Below are 25,055 nucleotides of genomic sequence, written 5' to 3' on the forward strand. Positions count from 1 at the left end.
AATGATCTTCAACCTTATCTTCTTGAATTACGGCATAGACCCACTGTTCTCTCACATGCTAATGTTTACTATGATGAAAGCAGTAGCCATCATCATCGTTGTTGGGGGGGGGGGGGGGGGGGGGTCAATGCTTTGCCATTCAGATGTAATTCAATCAGTAAGTAGGTAGCCTAAGTATTAGAACTGTGATTGATTGGTCATACATGTTATTTATGTTGAGAATGCGAGTGACAATAACACATTTAACATTAACAAAATAAAGTCTATCTGACTGAGGAGCACTGCCACACACACACACACACACACCCACACACACACACACACACACACTTTTAGATCATTAGGCCTATATTTGCTGTAGGCTATATGTGCGAGAGTACAATTCAAACTGTAAGATTGGTTATTGTCACGGACAGAAGTGATCATTTCCTTTTCCATGTCACGGACAGTGCATGATGCGTGCGTTTGGAGTGACGTCTTAATTAGCAACTTTGTACAGCCGTGAGACTCTGCCTTTGAAGCACAAACATTACCGCCCACGTCCCCCTGAATGCTGCAGAGAGAGAGAGAGAGACGCTTCTTAATCCTTACAGTGTTTCACCAGATTTTGCTGTTAAATAAATAATTAGCACGTGACTGCGCACGTTTGTAGGAACCGATAGTTAGAACCCCGAAATGTAAATATTGTAATGTAACTCACCCCGCCACTCACCAGGGTGAGTATTCCATTATAACCCTGGGTTACAATAGACACCTAGCCATAGGGATGAAGAAGCAGGTGAAACTACATAGCGATTAAAGCCATGTGTTGCGGGTGTGTAGTTAGTTAGTTTGTCAGACTTGTCATGGACAAGAATGGAATAACGACCTTTTGCCGCCATCTAGTGTTCCCCAGCAGACACTGCATGTGTCTGAAGATGATTTATTATGGGTGCTGCAAATGAATACTGGACAACAACACCCCTCTAGGGCGAGTTGGTGCTTCTCAAACCTTTTCATGTCAAGGACCCCCAAATTAATGTCAGGGACCCCCATCTGAACATATGTTGTACCAGGGACCCCCATCTGAACACTATGTTGTACCAGGGACCCCCATCTGAACACTACGTTGTACCAGGGACCCCCATCTGAACACTATGTTGTACCAGGGACCCCCATCTGAACACTACGTTGTACCAGGGACCCCCATCTGAACACTATGTTGTACCAGGGACCCCCATCTGAACACTATGTTGTACCAGGGACCCCCATCTGAACACCAGGGACCCCCATCTGAACACTATGTTGTACCAGGGACCCCCATCGGAACACATGTTGTACCAGGGACCCCCATCTGAACACTATGTTGTACCAGGGACCCCCATCTGAACATGTGTTGTACCAGGGACCCCCATCTGAACATGTGTTGTACCAGGGACCCCCATCTGAACATGTGTTGTACCAGGGACCCCCATCTGAACATATGTTGTACCAGGGACCGCCATCGGAACACATGTTGTACCAGGGACCCCCATCTGAACATATGTTGTACCAGGGACCCCCATCTGAACACTATGTTGTACCAGGGACCCCCATCTGAACATGTGTTGTACCAGGGACCCCCATCTGAACATGTGTTGTACCAGGGACCCCCATCTGAACATATGTTGTACCAGGGACCCCCATCTGAACATATGTTGTACCAGGGACCCCCATCTGAACACTATGTTGTACCAGGGACCCCCATCTGAACATGTGTTGTACCAGGGACCCCCATCTGAACATGTGTTGTACCAGGGACCCCCATCTGAACATATGTTGTACCAGGGACCCCCATCGGAACACATGTTGTACCAGGGACCCCCATCTGAACATATGTTGTACCAGGGACCCCCATCTGAACACTATGTTGTACCAGGGACCCCCATCTGAACATGTGTTGTACCAGGGACCCCCATCTGAACACTATGTTGTACCAGGGACCCCCATCTGAACATATGTTGTACCAGGGACCCCCATCTGAACATATGTTGTACCAGGGACCCCCAGAAGAGAAGATGTATTTTAAGAAATTAAGAAAGTTGTCATTGATTGATATCTTGTATTGATCATGAAACATAACATAATGTCACAAGTTACATACACATCTGACCCAGCATAATCAAAAGGATAAAAAAAAGAAAAGAAGCTTACAGCTTGTTTCCATTGCGGTCCTTGGTATGATGTGTGTGTGTGTGTGTATGATGTCATGTAGTGTGGTGCCGTTAGTGTGTGTTAAAGTGCCTATAATCCCATTTGTGAAATCGAACTTGAAATCGAATGTTCTTTTATCCATGCCGTTGGTTGTTTCGCATTGCGTTTCTTTCACCGTGTCGTATAAATGCTGCGTTTGTGCGTCTGGGAAAGGGCAGTTGTTTGATGTCTATACGTGTGCAGTGACGTGCACTGTGTGGACTGGGGGGGGGGACGCTACCTGGGCAGCATGTCCTCCAGGTCGGCGACCACGAAGGCGACCACGGCCCACAGGGCGGAGCACAGGTCCATGTCCGCCGGGCTCTGCACCTCCATGGTGTCTCCGTCGGTGTGGTGGAACCACCAGTAGCGGCCGTCCGACACGTGCAGGCTGGCGCCTGTTAGACCGGTTACATGATTACAGGGACCACAGTCAGTGTTGGGGGGGGGGAAAAAACAGCACTCAATTGTTTTACTTAAGTAAAAGTATACCAATACTATAATTTACAATAGCGACAATTTCGTCAATAAATAATAACTAGACTAAAATGTTAGGGAGGGACTAGTGCATATCATTATATGTTTGGTTGTGCTCAGGTGTTGCACATATACAAGCTCACGCTGCGTTGTGAGCTGCGTTGTGAGCTTGTAGATCGGCCATTTTCATCACGCAACCAAGTGTAAAATCAGGTGTTTACGAGGCCATCAAGGCCCTCCAAAATGCATTGTCGTCAACAAAATCAAAAGTAAGATTTTGGTCGACTAAAATCTACATTTAAGGTGACTATATGAGAGAGAACAACATGCGGAGCGAGAGAGAGAGATGGAGAGAGAGAGAGAGAGAGAGGGGGGGGGGGCGGGACAGCGACGACTAAAAGAAACAGCAGAGTAAATGAAACATAATAAGTATGATGTTATATTTTCCTGGCATGGTTCTCAAGTCCAGCCAGCGTCTTATGAATGCACTGCAACTTGTGTCTTGATGAGGTGGTCTTTCTCAGGATGGGTGGGGTGGGGTGGGGTGGGGTGGGGGGGCCCTGCCCCGACCGGGCCAGGAAAGTGTCACTTTGTACTGTAACACGCCAAGGCTCCGTGAGGTGTGAACTCACTGCTAAGCTGAAACAGCCTTTAATCCATTCTGGGTGGGAACCCCTTTTTGGTGTTTTAAAGCATTATGTTATGCTTTAGCTATTGGAAAAATAGCAGATCTGCAAGCTCATAGCTTGTAGGTCTGCCATTTTTTGAAAATTCGTGAAAATTCGGCACAAATCTTTTGAATATACGCTCTTTCAGAGCGAATGTTTCTAACTCAAATCTTTGTTTCTGGGGGGGGGGTTTCCTGGAATAACATATTTTCAGATGAGGTGGTCGGTGGTCCAATTGAAATTTTGGAGTCCTTGACATGAAATATGGAACACCACTGATACAGAAACATGAGGTATTTCAGAAAACTGTCAGAATTTAGAATACTTTTTTTAAAATTTCGACATGAGGACTAAATGGTTTAATCGGGGCGCATAAACGAAAGGATTAGGCTCTGAACTGTATAGTCCCCACCCAGCAGGTTTCCAGAGCGTGACATACCAGTTTCCCCATTCCATTTCCCATGGTGTCGTTTGTTTGGCTCTACGCTACAGCTCAGATCTGAATTGATTGATTGATTGAAGTATGTATTAACCCATTCTGACCTGAGATCAGATTCATACGAGGTTTCCACTGGACACACACTGGTCTGATGAACCCATTCTGACCTGAGATCAGATTCTAAAAATGTCAGTCGTTCTTCGATTTTTCAAAAAATAGCAGACCTACAAGCTCGTAGCGCGCCACTCGGTGGCGCGCTATGAGCTTGTAGATCTGCTATTTTTAAATAGCTAAAGCATAACATGATGCTAACACCGAAATGGGTTCCCGTTCAGAATGGGTTAACAGTTTGCAGAATTACAGTACATTTTCAAGCACAACTCGATACAAAAAAACTGTTAACGGAGTGGACGACCCCAATAAAGCACTTCCACTTGTTTCCAAGAGGGTCCACCTTGTTCAATTCATCATAACATTTAGAGACGTACAAATATACACTTCTATATAGCCAAAAAACAGGAAATCGTCATCATAAAAGGGGGGAAAAAAACATACATTGAGGGGAAAAAGGGGGGGGGGGGGGGGATTCAGATTTTACGGTGGTCAGTTTCGAATTGCAGCCGTCCGTAGGTGCCCTTTGAGAGCGGTTTTGAAGGAGTCAAGGGATTCGCATGTCTTAATGACCGTTGGTAGGGCGTTCCACATTTTGGTTGCAGAGGAAATTAAATGAAAATGAGTTCTTTATGTCCGTGAGCATGCTGCTTGCGAGCCAGGAACCAAGATAAAACTCTCTCATTAGCAGGCAACAGTGCAGCACTCTCTCTCTCTCCGTTTCTGGCACAACAGCGCCCCTACTGGTACTAATAGTCATACTGGTGCTCATTAACCGAACATTGCTGTACCTTGGACTGGTTGCACCACTCAAAAAGAGAGGACCAAACACCAGACCTGAGAACTAGTATTGGACAGCTGATTGGGCCCGGCCGTTGCGCATATAGAACGCGACCCTCAATCACATTCCCATTGGAATGCAAATGTACGCCTTTCAGCCTTTGTGTCCTACTCGTCTGGCAGGTATATCTCTTTGAAAACCTTTAGTGCTCCTGATTATGCATGGGGGGAGGGGGGACGACGACGACAACACATCTTGCCTGCTCAACATGTAATTACTGCAAACGCCTCTGCTCTATAGTGTACTAAAAATTACATGATAGCTGTATTAAAAAGCAAATGTCTCAACTATGGTTAGAATATGTTTTTGTCGGTGAAACCCGACTAAAGGCCTTTTCATAGTCTGGATTTTCGGTGATGAGGTGACCACCACTCCGGTGGTGAGCTGACCACCGGAGCTGAAATAACATTGAGCGGTGGCGAGTAAAAACAGAGAGAAGGGCTGGAGCGGTGGTTTGCTCTTCACCGTGGCTTGTGACGTCATGTTGTAGTTCGGTGGTCACCTCACCACCGAAAATCCAGACTATGTATGAGCCATAACAACAGCTCATGAAAGACCTAGTCATACATGAGTCCTACTGAGGACCTAGTCCTGAATGGCTGCCACACACGCTGCTGTCATTTATTCTACAAGCTCTACAAGCTCATAGCGCGCCACCGAGTGGCGCGCTACGAGCTTGTAGGTCTGCTATTTTTGAAAAATCGAAGAACGACTGACATTTTTAGAATCTGATCTCAGGTCAGAATGGGTTAATCAGAACAGTGTGTGTCCAGTGGAAACCTCGTATGAATCTGATCTCAGGTCAGAATGGGTTAAAAACACATGAACAACACAGGTTGTCTGGACCACTTAAACCACCACCATGGAAACCACACTCTTGACACTAGAACCTCTCATCATGTGTCGTACGGTATATACTGTACTGTAACGTCTTGTCGCGTGTGTGAACTGTGAATAAGAGGATGTGTTTATGCGCCGTTTTGCTGCACGCAGCAATTTCACTTCTGAAACCAAAGTCCAGAGGCAGCAGGAGATGAGGAGTTCAGTTCATAAAAAAAAAAAAAAACAGTAACTGCAAAGAGGTACAGAGACGCGGCCTGGCAGTGGCTCAGTGGCTGGGAGAGCGCCCGATGGGAACCATGCGGTGACTGAATGTGTGTGTGAATGGCTGAACGTAATGCACAAGCCTAGGATAAAAGATGGACGGACGGACAGACAGACGGACACGTATTTTGAACAGATTAGACATACAGACAGACAGACAGACAGACAGACACGTATTTTGAACAGATTAGACAGACAGACAGACGTACCTGGGACCCCGGCCTTCATCCAGGGTGATATATCTAACCCCCTAGGCTGGGGCTCCAGTTTGGTGGTGGTGTTCATGGGAGCCAGCAGTTGAACAACGTGCTCCATCACCTGGTGTTGTGGAGATACAATATTATGGCAATACCTTTATTTAAGGACAGAAACCCAGTGACTCCACAATTGTGTATACACGTCACGTACCACAGGAGGCCTTGGACATGTATACACGACTTTAGGGCTTTTTAAAAATTGATATAACCAAATATATGGTTGTTTCACGCACGCACGCACGTGCTACCGTTCACTTCCTTGTTTACGGCTCAGAAAGAATGGCTCCTAATCTAGGGAACTCTCCATGGTTTTCCACCAATCTTCATTTCTGACTTCAGCATGCCTCTCGTTTGGAAGAGTAACGCGTCTAGAGAGACTTTAGCGTGACCAGCGCGAGGTAAGAATGGAACATTATGCCTACCGGTTTTGGTGGGGAACGGACGGGTGGGGACCTTTCAGAGTAAAAATCTGCCATATCTCCTGGCACTCTAGCGCTTATATTTTGAAAGATGCTGGCAGCATCCATTGTGTTTAAGAACAAGCCAGTACAACCCAAGGAAGCTCTGAGAAGGAAGGGAAGTGGTCACGTGACTGGGCTGCGCCATGACACTTTCATGGGAGCCAAACTCACACCAGAAGTGCAATGAATACATGGCAGTGAATGGAGCCGGCTGGACCAGCATTATTCATGAACAATTGAGACCTTTTGTAAAGTAATCACTTCTGGAAAATAACAGAAGACATATCACAGGTTGTTTTCGAATCACTTACTTTTCGATGTGCACAGAGTGCACAGTATAAAATGTTATCCGAGGATGTAATCAGCAGCAGGTATCGTTTCTGGCTCCGAAGTATCGCGAGAATTTGCTGCCAGACAGGAAACGGTGGGAAGTCTCGCGATACTTTGGTGCCCTCAGAAAGGTACTTTGTGCTCTTTTAGATACCATACCTCTATAAAAATGACACAGTGTACACATCGAATAACAACACAGCAGACAATAATGTGTTACATGTCTTCTGTTATTTTCCAGAAGTGATTACTTTACGAAAGGTCTCAATTGTTCATAAATAATGTTTGTTCATGAGCTGGTCACTGAGCTCTCATTGACTCCAGTGCATTCTGCCAAACTTCCGGGAAGTTTGGCTCCCATGAAAGTGTCCATGAAAGTGTCATGGCGCAGCCCAGTCACCTGACCACTGCACTTCCTTCTCAGAGCTTCCTTGGTACAACCCAGTGCCACCGCAGACTGCTGTGGTGGTCAGTCACTGGGAGCTGACCAATCTCTGTGCTAAGATACCTCAGTGAGACAGACAGTGGCGTGGCAGAGAGAGAAACACTGGACGGCTCTGGTGAGATTGGATCAAAGGCCTTCTAAACGTTTCAGCGCTTCAGAACCAAAAGAGACTCAAAGTAGTGACAATATCAGTTCTACAAGCTCACAATGCATCTTTTTAGGCCACGTTGAGCTTGTAGATTGTCTATTTTCACTACTTCTTAAACATGCGTTTTCTAATTTATGGAATTTCTTTGACCTTTCTTTGATTTCTTCATGAATGTACTGAAAATTTAATTTGTTTTCTCCTTTTTTTTTTAATGTTGTTTGAAAATAAAAACAAAATGTTGGAAACAAAAAAATGTAATGTGTCCGAGACCCACAGTCCCACTGTTTGGGGAACTAAAACCATCACACACACACACTATCTAACGTTATTACCTTCCATGCCGCGTCACTGCCGCTGAAATTTAAAGCCACCGGTGTGAACGTCCCCAAGTCAGACTCCATCACAAGGTCATAGTTGGACAGATTCACCTGGGAGATAGGGGGGGGGGGGGGGGGGGGGGAAGACACAAAGACACATTTAGAAACGGGCAGCGAGATCAAAGCCGTTACGGACCAAAATAAATATAGATATATTATTTGACGTTGCCAAGTCGGAGGAGGTCTTATGTGTCTCACTGCACTTCCGCCCTGTGAGGATTCAAACAGACAACCTCGAGCTTCCCTAACAAGCAGGTGAGCGACAGTAAAAGTGAACCACACACCTTGTGGGTGTTGTAGTACTAAAGTGAACCACACACCTTGTGGGTGTTGTAGTACTAAAGTGAACCACACACCTTGTGGGTGTTGTAGTACTAAAGTGAACCACACACCTTGTGGGTGTCGTAGTACTAAAGTGAACCACACACCTTGTGGGTGTTGTAGTACTAAAGTGAACCACACACCTTGTGGGTGTCGTAGTACTAAAGTGAACCACACACCTTGTGGGTGTCGTAGTACTAAAGTGAACCACACACCTTGTGGGTGTCGTAGTACTAAAGTGAACCACACACCTTGTGGGTGTCGTAGTACTAAAGTGAACCACACACCTTGTGGGTGTCGTAGTACTAAAGTGAACCACACACCTTGTGGGTGTCGTAGTACTAAAGTGAACCACACACCTTGTGGGTGTCGTAGTACTAAAGTGAACCACACACCTTGTGGGTGTTGTAGTACTAAAGTGAACCACACACCTTGTGGGTGTCGTAGTACTAAAGTGAACCACACACCTTGTGGGTGTTGTAGTACTAAAGTGAACCACATACACCTTATGGGTGTTGTAGTACTAAAGTGAACCACATACACCTTGTGGGTGTCGTAGTACTAAAGTGAACCACACACCTTGTGGGTGTCGTAGTACTAAAGTGAACCACACACCTTGTGGGTGTTGTAGTACTAAAGTGAACCACACACCTTGTGGGTGTCGTATAGTACTAAAGTGAACCACACACCTTGTGGGTGTTGTAGTACTAAAGTGAACCACACACCTTGTGGGTGTCGTAGTACTAAAGTGAACCACACACCTTATGGGTGTTGTAGTACTAAAGTGAACCACACACCTTGTGGGTGTCGTAGTACTAAAGTGAACCACACACCTTATGGGTGTTGTAGTACTAAAGTGAACCACACACCTTATGGGTGTTGTAGTACTAAAGTGAACCACACACCTTGTGGGTGTCGTAGTACTAAAGTGAACCACACACCTTATGGGTGTTGTAGTTGCGAACGCAGTGAGCACTTACTATGAGACCTAGCAGATCATGTCTGTCTGTCTGTCTGTCTGTCTGTCTGTCCGTGTGTCTGTCCCGCTATCCAAATATGGAGTGTGTTGCATCAGCTCCATATATGGGCACAAAAGGGGCCAGGTCCACTCAGCTCCAATTATGGGCACAAAAGGGGCACCATATAAGGAGTCCCCAAAGCAGCTATACGTCCAAAACCCAAATATGTACGAGCTGCGTTCGCTTCCCGCGTTTGCGCGTCTTACTCGTACTAAAGTGAACCACACACCTTATGGGTGTTGTAGTACTAAAGTGAACCACACACACCTTATGGGTGTTGTAGTACTAAAGTGACCCACATACACCTTGTGGGTGTTGTAGTACTAAAGTGAACCACACACACCTTTTGGGTGTCGTAGTACTAAAGTGACCCACACCTTGTGGGTGTTGTAGTACTAAAGTGAACCACACACACCTTTTGGGTGTCGTAGTACTAAAGTGACCCACACCTTGTGGGTGTTGTAGTACTAAAGTGAACCACACCTTGTGGGTGTTGTAGTACTGCTGTGATCCGACACCATCCTGTTCCTCTCCCGTCCACAGCACTGCTCTGAGGGTCCTCCTGGGGCGCAGACCTGGACACGCACATACACACACACACACACACACACACATTACTACATTATACGTTGTGAGGATATCAACGTTTTAGGACGTCAATCTTATGAATGTCATTTGAGGGGCGCCGGCGCCGCTGTAGCCCCTCCAACGTCTGGCTTTTGGAAACTAAACGTGACGTCATATGGACTTTTAATGTTTGTTTTTAGAGTACGATGTACTTAACGTAATGCCACGTTCCTGGCCTTTATTGGGTTTTAACTAGTTTTTCCCAGTTTCTACTTTCTCTCACGTACCCTGTAGTACCTCTGCGTGCCACCAGGGACACACACACACACACACACACACACACACACACACTCTCCCATTGGAGAACCACTGGCATGGAGCCTATGGCGAGTGTTGTCATATAATATGGTAAGTGTGTGTATTATAAAAGCAACAGCTCACTACAGGCCATCATGCGTCACGCCAAAAACCCTGCCGCGTTCATGATGACCCGTCTGTCGCGAGTTATTGCAAAAAAAACGTGTCCCTTTTCATTACCCAGGTCCTTGATGATTGACAGGGCCTCCCAGGAGATGATGGCCCCGCCCCCATCGTCCATGGCGCCCTGGCCCACGTCCCAGCTGTCCAAATGGCCGCTCAGTAACACCACCTGACAGGAGACACACACACACACACACACACACACACACACACACACACACACACACACACACACACACACACACACACACACACACACACACACACACACACACACACACACACACACACACACACACAGTGGAGGAGGGAGGGTGAGAGGTGTGCAGCAGTATCGGGGGTTACCTGTAACCTGGGCAGGAAGTGAGAGTGAATCCATGTCATCAGTCTGGCCAAAGCCAACGCTGGGGTTTTGGGTGTTTAAAACCTTTTCATGTCAAGGTATGTAATTTGGTCGCGGACCGGCCATCTCAAAATATGTTGTCGGCATTAGTGCATTTACATTTTTGTACACGTCGTGTCGCGATGTGATACTATTTGTCATACAAAGTAAACTATTTGTCGTACACGTTACTGTGGTACCTGGTGTTTTTCCGATCTGATGTTGTTCATTTGAGACAGAACCTACTGACTGAAATAGCCAAAACACATACAGTAGAATAACTACATACGTCATGTTTCAAAACACTGAGCTTTAGATATAGGAGTTTCTCCTTTTTTCTTGGTGCACATTCAAAATCTATTGGGAGTAAATATAATATTCCCAGGGTCCAATATACTCTATAAGATAAACAATATGATTTAGTTTTTATTCAGAGAACATGTTATTGATGAAGTGGTGCATCTAGCCAGGGCTCGAAATTAACTTTTTTACTTGGTAGCACTGGTGCTCCCAAATTCAGAATGAAGGAGCACCAGAAAAAAATTAGGAGCACCCACCAAAATTTTACGAGCACCAATATGTAATTTGCGAAAAAAAAATGTTACATTCATTATTATTACACTTGTAGCCTACAGCAGTGGTTCCCAACATTTTTCATGTCAAGCACCCTCAAATTGACACTCATTAGCCCACGGACCCCCATTTGAAAATATATGCCAGGGACCCCCATATGAGAAGATTTTTACGGCTCTAGCAGTGATTTTCAGTTATTTACATTTCAAGGACCCCCAGTTTGACCTGAATTAGGCTACCGTTCCCCATTTCTATCTCTGGGACCCATAAAATCAAAGTTAATTTAACTGAGTGTACAAATGTACAGTGAAATTGGTTTACCCATAGTATGTAGTACACTCTCAGAGTTTCAGACCCATAAGGGTCCATTTGGTTCCTAACTATCATTTAACCGAGGACCCCTAGGGATCCCCGGACCCCACTTTGGGAACCACTGGCCTACAAGCCAGTTGGTATGAGATGCTATTTTTGTGGCAATAAACCAGTTGAAAATATAATTAAATTCTAAATACTGTCTCTGCTATAATTTCTGAATTTGTAAATGGCTACAAAACCCTTTGTTTTATGTAGGCCTGCTTTTTGATTGAAGTAAAAAAATAAATATATATATATATATATATAGGCCTACTGTATATATTTATGAGAAGTTATTTTCATAACGTCATCATAAATGTGTGTGTGTGACTCCACACATTCCATTCAATTGAGCCCTTTTGTTGTCTCTCACAGCTGAGGACCTCAGGTCCAGCTGATGTTGATCACCCAATCAGTCCACGGACTGACGGGAGGTTAGAGGAAGTAGAAGAAGCCAAGGAGATATTTCTTTAAACAATCATAACTCTGGACAGGAATGGACTAGGAACTTACTTTTTTTTTGACATGCTCAGATCTTTATGCTCTACAAGTTTAAATCATCTCGCGGGAGGGAACCGGCCCGCGACACTTTCGGTCGCGATCGTTTTGGTCGCACTACAGTAATTATATGCAGTAGCACTGGTGCGCCCAGTTATATTTTGAGATCGCACAGATTAAAATTCAGGCGCATTTGCGACCAAAATGGTCGCTATTTCGAGCCCTGCTAGCACCACAAGATGCCACCCTACAGTTATGAAAGGGATACATATGGAAATAGTACATCATGTCAAATCCTGACTGATGAGCAGGCAGTTCCACTTCTTCTTTCAGAAGGAGATATTATTCCCAGACGATAATATGGAAGGAAGGCATTTCAGAAGAAACCACATATATTACTATACTTCTTAGGAAGACATTATAGTTCTTTGTTCCTTAAAGCAGATTCCTCAATTTGATCTGATCATCAGTGATTGAATCTTCCCTTCAGTTTGCCTATGGCTCATCTCTCTCGTCTTGATCTTTTTGTCACTAGCAGTTAAATGATTATTAATAAAATAATCAACTACTGTGGGAAAATTAATCAAATGAAATGTTAGTAATCGAATCGAAAACAGGGAATCATAGCTTCAAATTGACATATTTGGTTGTTCAGTTTGGCACTATTTTTGAAGTATGGAGTGTCTCGCAGAAAACAGCGAGTTGGAAAACAGGCTTGAAAGGTTCACTTGTGTTCTGTGGACTCTAACATTACGCCTAGCTACATGTTTGAGCATTTATTTCATATGTACTTTCATTTCAGACATGCTCTAGTAAGTGAAGAGTCTGTGTGTGCTATTTACTCATTTTGGATACAAAAATTAAAACAAATCAGTCTTGCCACCATGACTGCCTCTATCAAAAAGAGTCAAATAGTTGCAACCCTCACGTTTTCTTTTGATGATATCATAATGTATAGACTACAGAGCAGACATGGACAGCTATGAGTGTGTGATGTGATGTTTCTGAAGACGTGGTCTTAACCACCTAATTAACTGGCCTAGATCAGAGGTTCCCAAACCGGGGAGTCCCCAAATGATTTTGGGGACCCCGAGATGATTAGCTTGATGTGCAACAGTACATTATGAATGAATGACTTTTAAGAATTGTTTTAGTCCAAATTGGCCAAATATTATGCAAGAAAGAGGCAAACATTGTGAAAATAGCTGATTTGTGAGGCGTTGTGAGCTTGTACCGGTAGTTCGGCAATTTTGACAATATCTGTGTGTGGAACAGAGTGAAACTAAATGCAATGACTGCAATTCCAAGTGCTTGTCAGAGTAACCAGTTCAAAGATGATTATTTTTGGGAGGTCCTCGGTTCAAATATGATTATTTTTGAGGGGGGTTGCCAGTTCAAATATGATTATTTTTGAGGGGTGGTTGCCAGTTCAAATATGATTATTTTTGAGGGGGGGTTGACAGTTCAAATATGATTATTTTGGCCTCAACGGAATTATTAGGAAACATGTGACCTCTGTCATGTCTCAGTGCCGTCAGGGAAACGTTGACAGTGGCGACATGGCGTGAGTGACATCGTCATGAACCGACGTTTCATCGGAACTTTGTGACTTCTTTGTTCCACAGCACCGATTCAGTTTCCTCATTGTGAAGTTCTGCTTCTGGGAGATGATCGGGTCTAAGCTTACACAACAACGGGAAACCATCTAACCTCAAATAGCAACGAAATACGAGGGCTGTCACCGTCATGATATTTCAGCTGACGGTTATAGTTGTGATGATGATGATTTAACACATTCTGACCCGAGATCAGATTCTAAAAAATGTCTTCTATACATACTGACAGTTTTCTGAAAAAGCTATGTTTCTATGTCAGTCATTCTTTGATTTTTCTAAAATAGCAGACCTACAAGCTCGTAGCGCGCCACTCGTTGGCTGAAATATATGGCACGTACCAATAATCAAAGCTAGCCCATTTTAAATCTTTCAACGATAGCAGATCTACAAGCTCACAACTCGGGAAGATACGACACGTCGTGAGCTTGTTCCAGTGCATGGGCGGATTTAATGGGAGGGGGAAAAAAAATAATAATTGAGCATTTCTATAGCGCCTTTCTTTATCCAAGGTGCTTGTGAGAGGGAGGATGACTGATTTAAGCAGTCACACCTGGTCAAACTAGAACTGGACTCGGAGCTGGGTGTGGCTGCGAACCTGTTGTGCCTTGATCAAGTCCATGCACAACAGGTGCGCAGCCACACCCAGCTCTGAGTCCAGTTCTAGTTTGACTCAGGCCAGGTGTGACTGCTTAAATCAGTCATCCTCCCTCTCACAGTGCTTTACATAGATTGTGCATTACATTCACCCATTCATACACCGATGGCGGCGGAAACCATGCAAACTGTCAAGGGGTTCAGCCTCCAGGAAGAAACCCTAAATACAAAGTTAACACACCATTGTACATAAAAATGACTCCAGGGTGTCTAATGAAAGTACCGTCACCTCATAAACACATGGAAAAAACTGGAAAAATACAAAAATTGTGGCACTCCATCTTGAACCCATTTTGGGCAGGAACTCCTTTTGGCGTTTTAAACATTGTTATAACAGCCCGCCCGCCCCTCTGCAATTAACTACTTATTTGCGCAGTTTTCTAACTTTGCTTCAGAAATCGGTTTCCGACGAGACAAAGACAACACAACAAACAGAAGCTATCACAGTCATCATGTGTGTCATCGTGTGTGTGTGTGTGTGTGTGTGTGTGTGTGTGTGTGTGCGTGCTGCTATCCTAAAATAAATCATTTTTAGGGGTTAGGGCATTGTAAAAAAAAAGAAAACGGCAAAATAATCAAATAAAGGTAAAAGAAAAATCGTGTGCTCACGCACAGGGTTCCCCCCCAAATATTCGCCCCTCCTGGGGTCAAGTTCAAACTACACTTGTGGTTCCAGTGGAACGGTTAACTTGTTCGACTGAATCAGCCAAACACAACGTATTTTGGTATATTAAACATATAGATTTCTCTGTGACACGTCTGTCCCTTCTCTACCCTTCGCCGTTGTTTATTTTTGCCGGTCACTGAAAGATTTATTGTATTGCATGTATGTATTTTGGCAACGTCAGTCGACTGCGAGATTCTCTTTTTGCAGCCAACACCCTCACATTCACATGTGGAACTAAATTACAAGCCAGCACAAGCCAGTAAAACCCAGTTTAATCCAGTGTGGAACCATGTCCAAGCCAGTATAACCCAGTACAAGCCAGTGAAGGTCCCAGGTCCACAGGGTTGACACAATGACAGGTAAATAAGATGTTGGGGCATGTGGAGGTTGCTTTTGAGTTGCCCAAATGGCAAGTGCAACATTTGAGGAGTCTGCTATAAACACAACACGAGATATATAGCTAGATAGCTATAAATACTATTCCCAGTCGGTGGACTTCAAAATGTTTCTTTTTTATCATTATATATATTATTCTCTGGTATCGGTATTCGGTATCGGCCAACACAGAAATTGTGGAAAAAATGTGGAAATGAAAAAAGTGTATCGGGACATCCCTAGTTTTTACTTAAGTAAAAGTATCAATACTGCAATATTCATCGCGACACATTGTGAGCTTGTAGATCGGCCATTTTCAAATGGCTCGAAATGTGTGTAAGGCTGAATGTATGAATTGTAATAATAATCTAAACCTACAAAGTAACTCGTAACTAAAGTTTTCAAATAGGTACTGAATATTGGACATATTCCAGTAAAGTACAAATAACCCACAATTGTACTTATCTATGCGCGTGACACATTGACTGTAAAAAATATGGACAAAGCGTTCCCCGGGTCTAACATGAACGTAAAATGAAGCCTGTCAGTCCTTGCAATGGAAGTCGCCATCTTTCTAGATCCGTTTGGGCCCAGCTGGCCCATTGGCTGGCCCAGACAACGAGGCGGGACTTCCCCCCTTCTTCTTCGTTGGTTTTTATTTTGACTCGAGTGGGTGGGGGATCCCGTTCATAGACTGCAACGGTAGCCACGCCCCTCAGAACATGTGCGACTTTATGCTAATTTTTTTTATAAATGGGACCATAATTTTCCAAAAACAATATTATGACATTATAAATGAGACTTTAAACTAGTGACTGGAAGCAAAAAGTATTCATGACCATGTTTATTAAGGTAATACAGTCTAGGTGAAGTTGGGCCCAAATAGATGGATTGGACTTCTATGGGGCTATGGGTTTTTTTGAGCCCAATGACAGCGCCACAACAGGCCATTATATGAACTTTCATTTCCTTAGTGGCTTCACAAAAAATCTGTCTGACTGCCCCCCTGGCGTGACATCATCATCAAACCCGGAAGTTGTGCAGGAATGCCTACAGAGTGGCAAAAAACTACTTTTCTGGCCTCGACAGTCCATACATCCAAACAGAAAATCTGATCGCATTGACCGACGTTAAACTCACTTTGCCACTCGATTTCCCATTCACTTTATGCATGATGTGCATACCCTCTATTGCCCGCTAGGTGGCAGCATAAGCACACGTAACCTGTGCCATCTGTCCGCACTCACTCTACGATCCTTGTTTCATTGTTGCTGTGAGGACATTAATTGATCGTTAGCAGTTAGACAGTTACATGTGCGCAGCGATGCGATACAAACTCACAAATGATTTACGATCGTCGGGATGCGCGACAGCTCACCATGGACAGCTTTAGAGATACGAGTCTTTGAAAATCCTGTTATAATGGAGGCTCAATTGAGCTGGATTTAAAAAAATAAAAAAAATGTACATCGTTAGCACCGTCCTACTGTATAGGGCTCCGTTTTCGTCACCCTGCTAAACCCCTTATCCCTAAACTTCTTGGCCTTTATTTATTTATTGTATTTTGAAAAACATTTTTGAATAGTTCAACTAGCCAATCTGCATTGACACGTTGTGAGCTTGTAGACTAGCCATTTTATCTATTAAAAAATGTTTAGCAAAATAGTAAAAAAATTGAAAAAAAAAGGCAAAGCAGTTTGGGTTTAGCGGTGGTGACGAAAATGGAGCCCTAAAAAAGTACCTCAGCCTAGGGCTACGATTATAATCGTAGAGAGCAGAGAAGAAGTTAAGTGCAGCGCTTGAGTGAGTGAGTGAACGTCGTTGCTTTAGGCCAACCGGTGGTTGTTGGCACAGGCTCAGTCATTTCCCACACCCACGCTTTGTGTTTCCATGCAGGATGTCCAGGGGTATGAACCATTAAGTTCCCCCCCCCCCATCACCAAGTTTGGCCAAAACTCAGCCGTGCGAGGCTATATGTCAGCAGTGGGACCCCCCCTCTCCCTCCCCCGACCAGCCGCATGACTCACGGTCATGTTAACACTCCTGAACAAGAAACAAGGCTCATCCCACTACAAAAAAAAACAAAAAACAAAAAAAACACAACACCCACGCTGGAGAGTCAACGGAACCTGTGTACGGCTGTACGCCCACCTAGCGTGACTCACACATCATCATCATCACGCCGACTGTTGAAATCTAATGAGTCTTAATCAGCAGGCTTTGCGCTCAGCTGCGCAGTCAGCCATGTATGGTCTGGTCAACATGTTGAGGTCATGTTTGTTGGATGGATGTGCACCGGGAGGCCGATGACGATGAAGCCAACATGCGTGTCCATCATCGACATGATCTTAAAATACTTTTGTTTTTTTAGGGTTTTTTTCCTAGTGTGGGAAGAAATAAAGCAGTACATCATCCGAAGGCTTTTAAAGTTTCATCTCGTGGTTTAACTTCCTCTATAAAGTGCTTCACTGTAACGGCAGTGATGTATTTAGCATTCCTGAAATGACAGGATGAACTCAAGATTTTTTTTAAATCATCCTAAACCCCAAAAGTATATCCCTTGTTTCTCTCATAGTCCTTATTATAATAATTATCATTAACATTATTACTAGGTTAGTAGGTTTATCGTTATTATTACAAGGCCTAGAGAAACCGGGAAGCCAACTGGTTTGGGTTATAGCCAATCGGGGAAGCCGATGCATACATTAACCCAGTTAGGCCTGCCGTCGGAATTAAAAGAATGTCTTCCAACAGGTTTCTGAAATACCCATCAGTGGTGCTCAATATTTCTAGCCTGGCTAATAAGCCAGACCGAATAAACCATTGGCAAACAGAAATTGCCTGTGTTGTGTGATATTAGTCTGGCTTATTATTAACCAGGCTACAGTATTTCATGTCAAGGACCCCCAAAAATGCTTTGTAATTGCCAATTGGCCACTGACCCCCATCTGAAAATATGTTATTCCAGGAACCCCTCAGAAGCAAAGTTTTGAGTTAAAAACGTTCACTCTGAAAGAATATACATTCAAAGATTTGCGACACATTTTCAAGATTTAAAAAAAAATAGCAGATCTACAAGCTCGTAGCTTGTAGATCTGCCATTTTTCAATAGCTAAAGTATAACATAATGCTAAAAACACCAAAAGGGGTTCCCGTCCTGAATGGGTTAAAGCGTTGCCACTCAGCACTGCACACCTCGGCCACTCATATCAGACACATCCCACGTTTGAGACCGCGTTGGTCGGAACGCTTGCCTTTCAGTTACGCCACCGGACAGAGTGACAGACAGACGAATTAGATAATTATATTAAAGGGGGGAAGCCCACTGGCCTAGCGGTCCAGGCGAATGCCACATAATAGGCTCTGGCCTGACAGTCGCGTGTTCGAGTCCCGTTCATGACGACCTTTGCTGCACGTCTCTCCCTCCCTCTTTCCTGTCTATCTTCACTTGTGACTATCAATAAAGGCAGAAACACCAAAACCTAAACTTACAAAAAATGATGAATGAAATCGTTCCCATCTTGTATTTTGTAACTATTTCCTAATATACATTCTGATAGCATGAATGAATGTTAATGATAAAGTGTAGTTGGGATGTAGCCATTTCCTTTTTTTCAAAAGAAAAGTTGCTAAGGCAACAGCAAATTCTACAGGGACCGACGTCATAATTATATTTCCCCAGAAATCAAAGTGAACTCCCAGAGTCCCAGTGTAATCATCTTTCCATAGAAAACCTTAAATAGTGATGGTTGACGAAAAGTAATATTTAGTGTTCCGATGTCCTCATTTCCAACTGAACCCACGCACGCACTTTTCTCTCAGCTTGCCTACCATCTGTCTCTCCTACACCGTCTCCCTCTCTGTCTGTCTCTCCTATACACTGTCTCCCTCTCAGCTGTCCTATCGTCTGTCTCTCCTACACTGTCTCCCTCTCAGCTGTCCTACTGTCTGTCTCTCCTATATACACCATCTCCCTCTCAGCTGTCCTACTGTCCGTCTCTCCTACACTGTCTCCCTCTCAGCTGTCCTACTGTCTGTCTCTCCTATATACACCATCTCCCTCTCAGCTGTCCTACTGTCCATCTCTCCTACACTGTCTCCCTCTCAGCTGTCCTACTGTCTGTCTCTCCTATATACACTGTCTCCCTCTCAGCTGTCTTACTGTCTGTCTCTCCTACACTGTCTCCCTCTCAGCTGTCCTACTGTCTCCCTCTCAGCTGTCCTCCTGTCTGTTTCTCCTACACACCGTCTCCCTCTCAGCTGTCCTCCTGTCTGTCTCTCCTATACACCGTTGGTCTCAACTGTTGACTATTGTGGCCCCCGTAAGGCTACACAAAGTAACCTTTTACTCAGCAAACAAAATGTTATATTGACCAATCTGAATGGTAGAATACCGCATGTTAATACAATATAAATAACTCAACTGCCGTGGTTTGGTTTCCCTTGCTCTATTTATTGTGAAATGTAGATCCTGTGGTCTGGTTTGACCACAGGCTTCAAGGCACTGACAGGCAGTGATCAAAAGGCAATATATCTTCCCTCCGCAAAGCGGCAAGCTCTATTAGCTCAGTGATAAAGATGTCATCACGCTATAGGACAGTGGTGTACAAAGTCCAGCTCACAATGTTGTGCTGCCCACAAATCAATGTCTTGATTAGGCCTTCCGTTCCATAGAATAGATAATTGCCAAAATATCTTGAAAAAAAAAAGGGTTGCGTACAAGTTACATCAGTTATTAAAGGGAAACTTCACCCTTTTTGTAAAAAATACATGTTAATGACGTTTAGAAGATTTAGAACATTTTCCTGGGGGTCTTTGCTAAAATATCTAAAACCACATATTACACACAGTGAGCCCAGTGGCTCTGATGTCATGGACACTGGGCTCACTTACTTCCTGGACTACATGTTGTCTCAGTAAGACAGCCTTACCCCCTATCCACAAGGAGGAGCAGTGCACCAAAGCATTATGGGAATTGTAGTCCAGGAAGTAAGTGAGCCCAGTGTCCATGACATCAGAGACACTGGGCTCACTGCTAAAATCTATAATATCCACAAATTACACACATAAAGACCCCCAGGAAAGTGTTCTAAATCTTCTAAACGTCATTTACATATATTGTTTTGCAAAAAGGGTGAAATGTCCCTTTAAGCTATCGAGCTATCGACTTTAGCCCTGGACTTGAAACTCGACTTCACAAACTTGATGACTTTAGGCTTACTTGATCAAATGAAATAAAAATACCAGTGACTTGACTTGAGACTTTTTTTGTGACTTTTTTCTTAACCTAGTGAAACGGACCTGAGTTCAGTTGCAACAACTGTGCACCGCTTTTACGGTATACAAAATCTCTTCACCAAAAGACAGCACAAATCTTCGAATATATATTCTTTCAGAGCGAACATTTTTAACTCAAATATTTGCTTCAGAGGGGTTCCTGGAACAACATATTTTCAGATGGGGGTTGGTGGCCAATTACATATTTTTGGGAGTCCTTGACATGAAATATTGAGCACCACTGATACAGAAACAGGAGGCATTTCAGAAAACCGTCAGAATTTAGAGGACATTTTTGTAAATTTCGAGGTCAGGCCAAAATGGCTTAAATGAAGCATTTCCACGCAGAGGGCTGCATGGCCTTATATATACACTTGGTGGTTCTCCGTAAAAAGATGACGTCACGTTGCTGAAGGTAGGAGCACAGACAGACTAAACAGCTGTAGGAATGTGTGCAGTCAGCAGGGCCGCAGTGCCAGCGGCTCCCCAAACGACGCGCGGCGGGGCAAAGAGGGCTCAGCGCTCGGATCGAGTTACATCTCAGTCAGAGTTAGAGTTACACACACACAGTACAATGTGCTGCTTTTTTCGGCAGAGGTGGAAAGTAACTAAGTATGCCTTTACTTACAGTAAGCACTGTACCCATTCAGACCGGACGTCGAAAAAAGAAAAAAAATCTAAATCCTCCAGTTAAATATTTTCACGATTTTTATTTATTTATGAGCTTGTAGATCTGCTATTTTTCAATAGCTAAATTAGAACGTAATGCTTAAAAACACCAAAAGGGGCAAATTGACATTAACCGATGGCAGTAGCCGATGTTTATCCGTTATTGATAAGCATATACATTTTGCGTTGGCTATGTTGGTTATCTGCAGCCGACCAAGCTGTAGATTGAGATTCTGAACTTTTATTTATTTATTGTATTGCATATGTATTTGTTTCTCTGGCAAACAAGGGGGAAATAAAAACAAGAAAAACTAAAGAAATCGGTATCGGCCAAGAATTTCCATATCGGTGCAAGCAGCATTGCTAATTATTATCACCTCTACTTTACTTGAGTATTTCCAATACTTTTACTTGTAGAGTATTTCTACATTGCGGTATTGATACTTTTACTTAAATAAAAGAATGTGAGTACTTTTTCCCCACCACTTCTAAATGCTCAGCAGGCCAAGAGGCATTTTGTTATACATCTCACACGAGTTACCACGCAGTGAAATGTGTCGCTTTCGGTTCCTCTCGACATTGTAGCAACGATCGCGACAATAACAAAACATTTGCACGGCGCTTATTTCACAAAGTCCTGACTCAAAAGATGTGTGTTGTGTTAAGACCGCCGTCGCCACCACCACGCCCGTCTCCTGTTTTCTCACGGAACAGGACAGAAGGACACGACATCACTCGTGTGGGAGAGAGAGAGAGAGAGGGGGAGAGAGAGAGAGAGAGAGAGGGAGAGAGAGAAAGAGAGAGAGAGATAAATGCTTGCCATGCAATCTAAATTGGTAAAGTGAAACATTTTGTAGTTATAGTAGTAGTGAAGCAGAAAGAACACACACACGTGTGTGCGTGTGTGTGTGCATATTAACTGGTCTGGCCCTCATAACTGCATTTGCCACAGCGCTTTCTTGGGTTTATAAATCCTCTTAGCAGACCTTGTGCTTTTTTCCTGCAAAATGTAAAGTATTCAATCAATCAAACGAATCAACTCTTTAGCCTAGTCTAGATCTACCATTTTCTGTATTTTAGAACAAAAACTAATCTTTGGAGAAAAGCAAAAAATCTTGGAAAAGGAAAGGAAATGAAAGGAAAGGAAAATAAAAAAAATTACCCTAAATACAAGCGTACCTGTTCAGGATGCTACCAGCCTGTGATCTATACTATATAACCCATTTAGACCTGAGGACGATTCTACCAATGTCTTCAAAATCATGACACTTTTCTGAAAAACCCTATGGGCTGTATTTTGCGTGTCTTAAGTACCAGGTCTTATTCCCCAACTTGAGTAAACTAAAGACCTGGAGGCGTTGATCACGCGATCAATGCCATTTGGCTATTCTGAGTGGCCAAAGAGCCCCCCCGTCTGAAAATATGTAGTTCCAAGGACCCTCCAGACGCAAAGATTTGAGTTAAAAACGTTGGCTCTGAAAGAATATATATATATATATATATATATATATATTCAAAGATTTGTGCCACATTTTCACGATTTTTCAAAAACAACAGACCTACAAGTCTATGAACTTGCTATGAACTATGAACTTGTAGATCTGCTATTTTTCCAACAGCTAAAGCATAACATAATGCTTTAAAAAAACACCAAAAAGGGGGGTTCCCGGCCCGCCCCCAGAATAGGATAAGGACAGGCGTACGGTACCTGTTCGGGATGCTGCCAGCCCCTGATCTCTGCCACCGTGTTGAAGGACTGGGCGTCGGGGAGGTTCCGGGCCGCCATGCTGAGGCGGACCACCAGGGGGCGTCCTCTGCGGGCCATGCGGCCCATCATCTGGGCGTCCTCCACCGTGATGCAGGCCGTGGGGATGCGCTTCACGCCGTCCTGGTAGAACTGCCAGCCTGTGTGTGGACTGAAGAGACAGGCCACATACGTGTGGTGAGTTTTATCATTTCATTTTCATCATGGTTTAACCCGTTTTTGGGCTGGAACCCCCATTTGGTGTTGATAAGCATACTTTAGCTATTTAAAAATAGCAAATCAAGCTCGTGCTACGAGCTTGTAAAGGTCTGCTATTTTTGAAAAGTCGTGAAAATGTAGTGCAAACCTTTGAATATATATATTCTTTCTGCGCGAACGTTTTTAACTCAAATCTTTGCTTCTGGGAGGGTCCTTGGAACTATATATATTTTCAGATCGGGGTCGGCGGCCAATTACATTATATTTTTGGGAGGCCTTGACACCTCACGACCATGATCACATGGTATGGAGCACAGGTTCATAATTACTTAATTAGTATACAGTAGGCTACAATACAGTGTACTGTACACACAATACAGGCAGCAAAGGGCATTCATTAGTTGAACATTATATTGGTTCAGAAAAGAACCCATTTTGTAGATTAGACTTTTTGTTTTTCAGATTTTAGTAATGAAATTAATTTAAACATAGATGGGTGGTTTATGAAATAGATTGGCAGGTATTCTTTGCCTAAAGTTCATAACGCTAAATATTCCTACATTCCAACGTAACGTGATACTCGTCTCCAACTCCTTTTTCATTAAATCCTCTGACTTCTTTCCCAGTCATTTATGTCTGCCCCCTTTGACCTTTGGGATTCTTGTGTTACAATAAACACGAGGAACATCGTACACAAAACAAAAACAAAAAATATATATATATATAATACAACGGACCAAACAAACATATTGTTTTCTATGGTGGATGAAGGATGACAGGTCTTTTTTTAGCGAGGATGTCGTGGCAGGGTACAGTAGCTATTATAGGACTTTTCCAGTGAAGTAAAACTGCAGCGAGGCGAATGCAACTACATCTGCCTGGCATCTGGCCACCACAGGAGACGTGTCGAGTTGACTCGTCGTTTATATCCTGAGCCCTCCTCCCGGCTCCCGGAGAGAGTCGGGACCCAAGAACCGTTCAAGAGTATCGTTTATATCCTGAGCCCAACCCCCCCTCTGTCCTGGATCCACACTTTATAAAATGACGGGTAATTAATTAGTATGGACTTTACTCTTGAATGGTTCCCCATGGGCCCCATGTTCCGCACCGCCTTACCCCTTATTATCCCTAAACGTTTTGGTAAATAAAAAGAAAAAAGTTTTACTATTTTGTAAAACATTTTAAAATAGTTTATAGTAAAACTAGGTAGTTAACAGGTTGAAGGAGAATGGAGTGACAGACAGACAGACCTGTTGATAGAGAATAGTGACAGACAGACAGACAGACAACTGTTGATGGAGAATAGCGTGATGGACAGACAGACAGGTATACCTGTTGATAGAGAATAGAGTGACAGACAGACAGACAAGACAGACTAGGCAGACATACCTGTTGATGGAGAATAGAGTGACAGACAGACAGACAAGACAGACTAGGCAGACATACCTGTTGATGGAGAACGACGTGACGGAGCGTATGAGCGTGGCCACGGCGCCCAGCTTGGCGGCCTCCGAGGCGCCGTCTATGCGGTACGCCACTGTCTCGATGTAGCTGACGAAGGGCTGGTTGAACACCACGATCCTCCCCGCCGCCTCGCCGCCTCGCCGCCGCAGCTCCTCGAAGGACTCCACCACCAGCACCTCCGCCTCTATACCTGGAAAGGAAAGGAAAGGTACTATGTTTACCCAGGGTAACTGGACTAAGGAAAGGAAAGGTACTATGTTTACCCAGGGTAACTGGACTAAGGAAAGGAGAGGTACTATGTTTACCC

General features: G+C 43.9%; 1 protein-coding gene across 2 annotated transcripts in view; it reads right to left on the reverse strand.

The window, feature by feature from the left end:
• Positions 1-2,089: 2,089 nt before the first annotated feature.
• LOC308318889 (carboxypeptidase Q-like) overlaps positions 2,090-25,055 on the reverse strand; it is a 30,207-nt gene continuing 7,241 nt past the window's right edge. For both annotated transcript variants that reach the window (XM_080768604.1, XM_080768603.1), the window contains exons 5-11: positions 24,731-24,938; positions 23,030-23,237; positions 10,314-10,425; positions 9,693-9,784; positions 7,825-7,920; positions 6,061-6,169; positions 2,090-2,609 (exon numbers count right to left, since the gene is read on the reverse strand). In XM_080768604.1, the coding sequence (XP_080624730.1) occupies positions 2,449-2,609; positions 6,061-6,169; positions 7,825-7,920; positions 9,693-9,784; positions 10,314-10,425; positions 23,030-23,237; positions 24,731-24,938 (986 nt within the window). In that variant the 3' untranslated portion in view covers positions 2,090-2,448. The remainder of the gene's footprint in view (positions 2,610-6,060; positions 6,170-7,824; positions 7,921-9,692; positions 9,785-10,313; positions 10,426-23,029; positions 23,238-24,730; positions 24,939-25,055) is intronic.

Source organism: Protomyctophum bolini, assembly GCF_963924005.1.
Source record: "Protomyctophum bolini genome assembly, chromosome: 7".
Lineage (NCBI taxonomy): Eukaryota > Metazoa > Chordata > Actinopteri > Myctophiformes > Myctophidae > Protomyctophum > Protomyctophum bolini.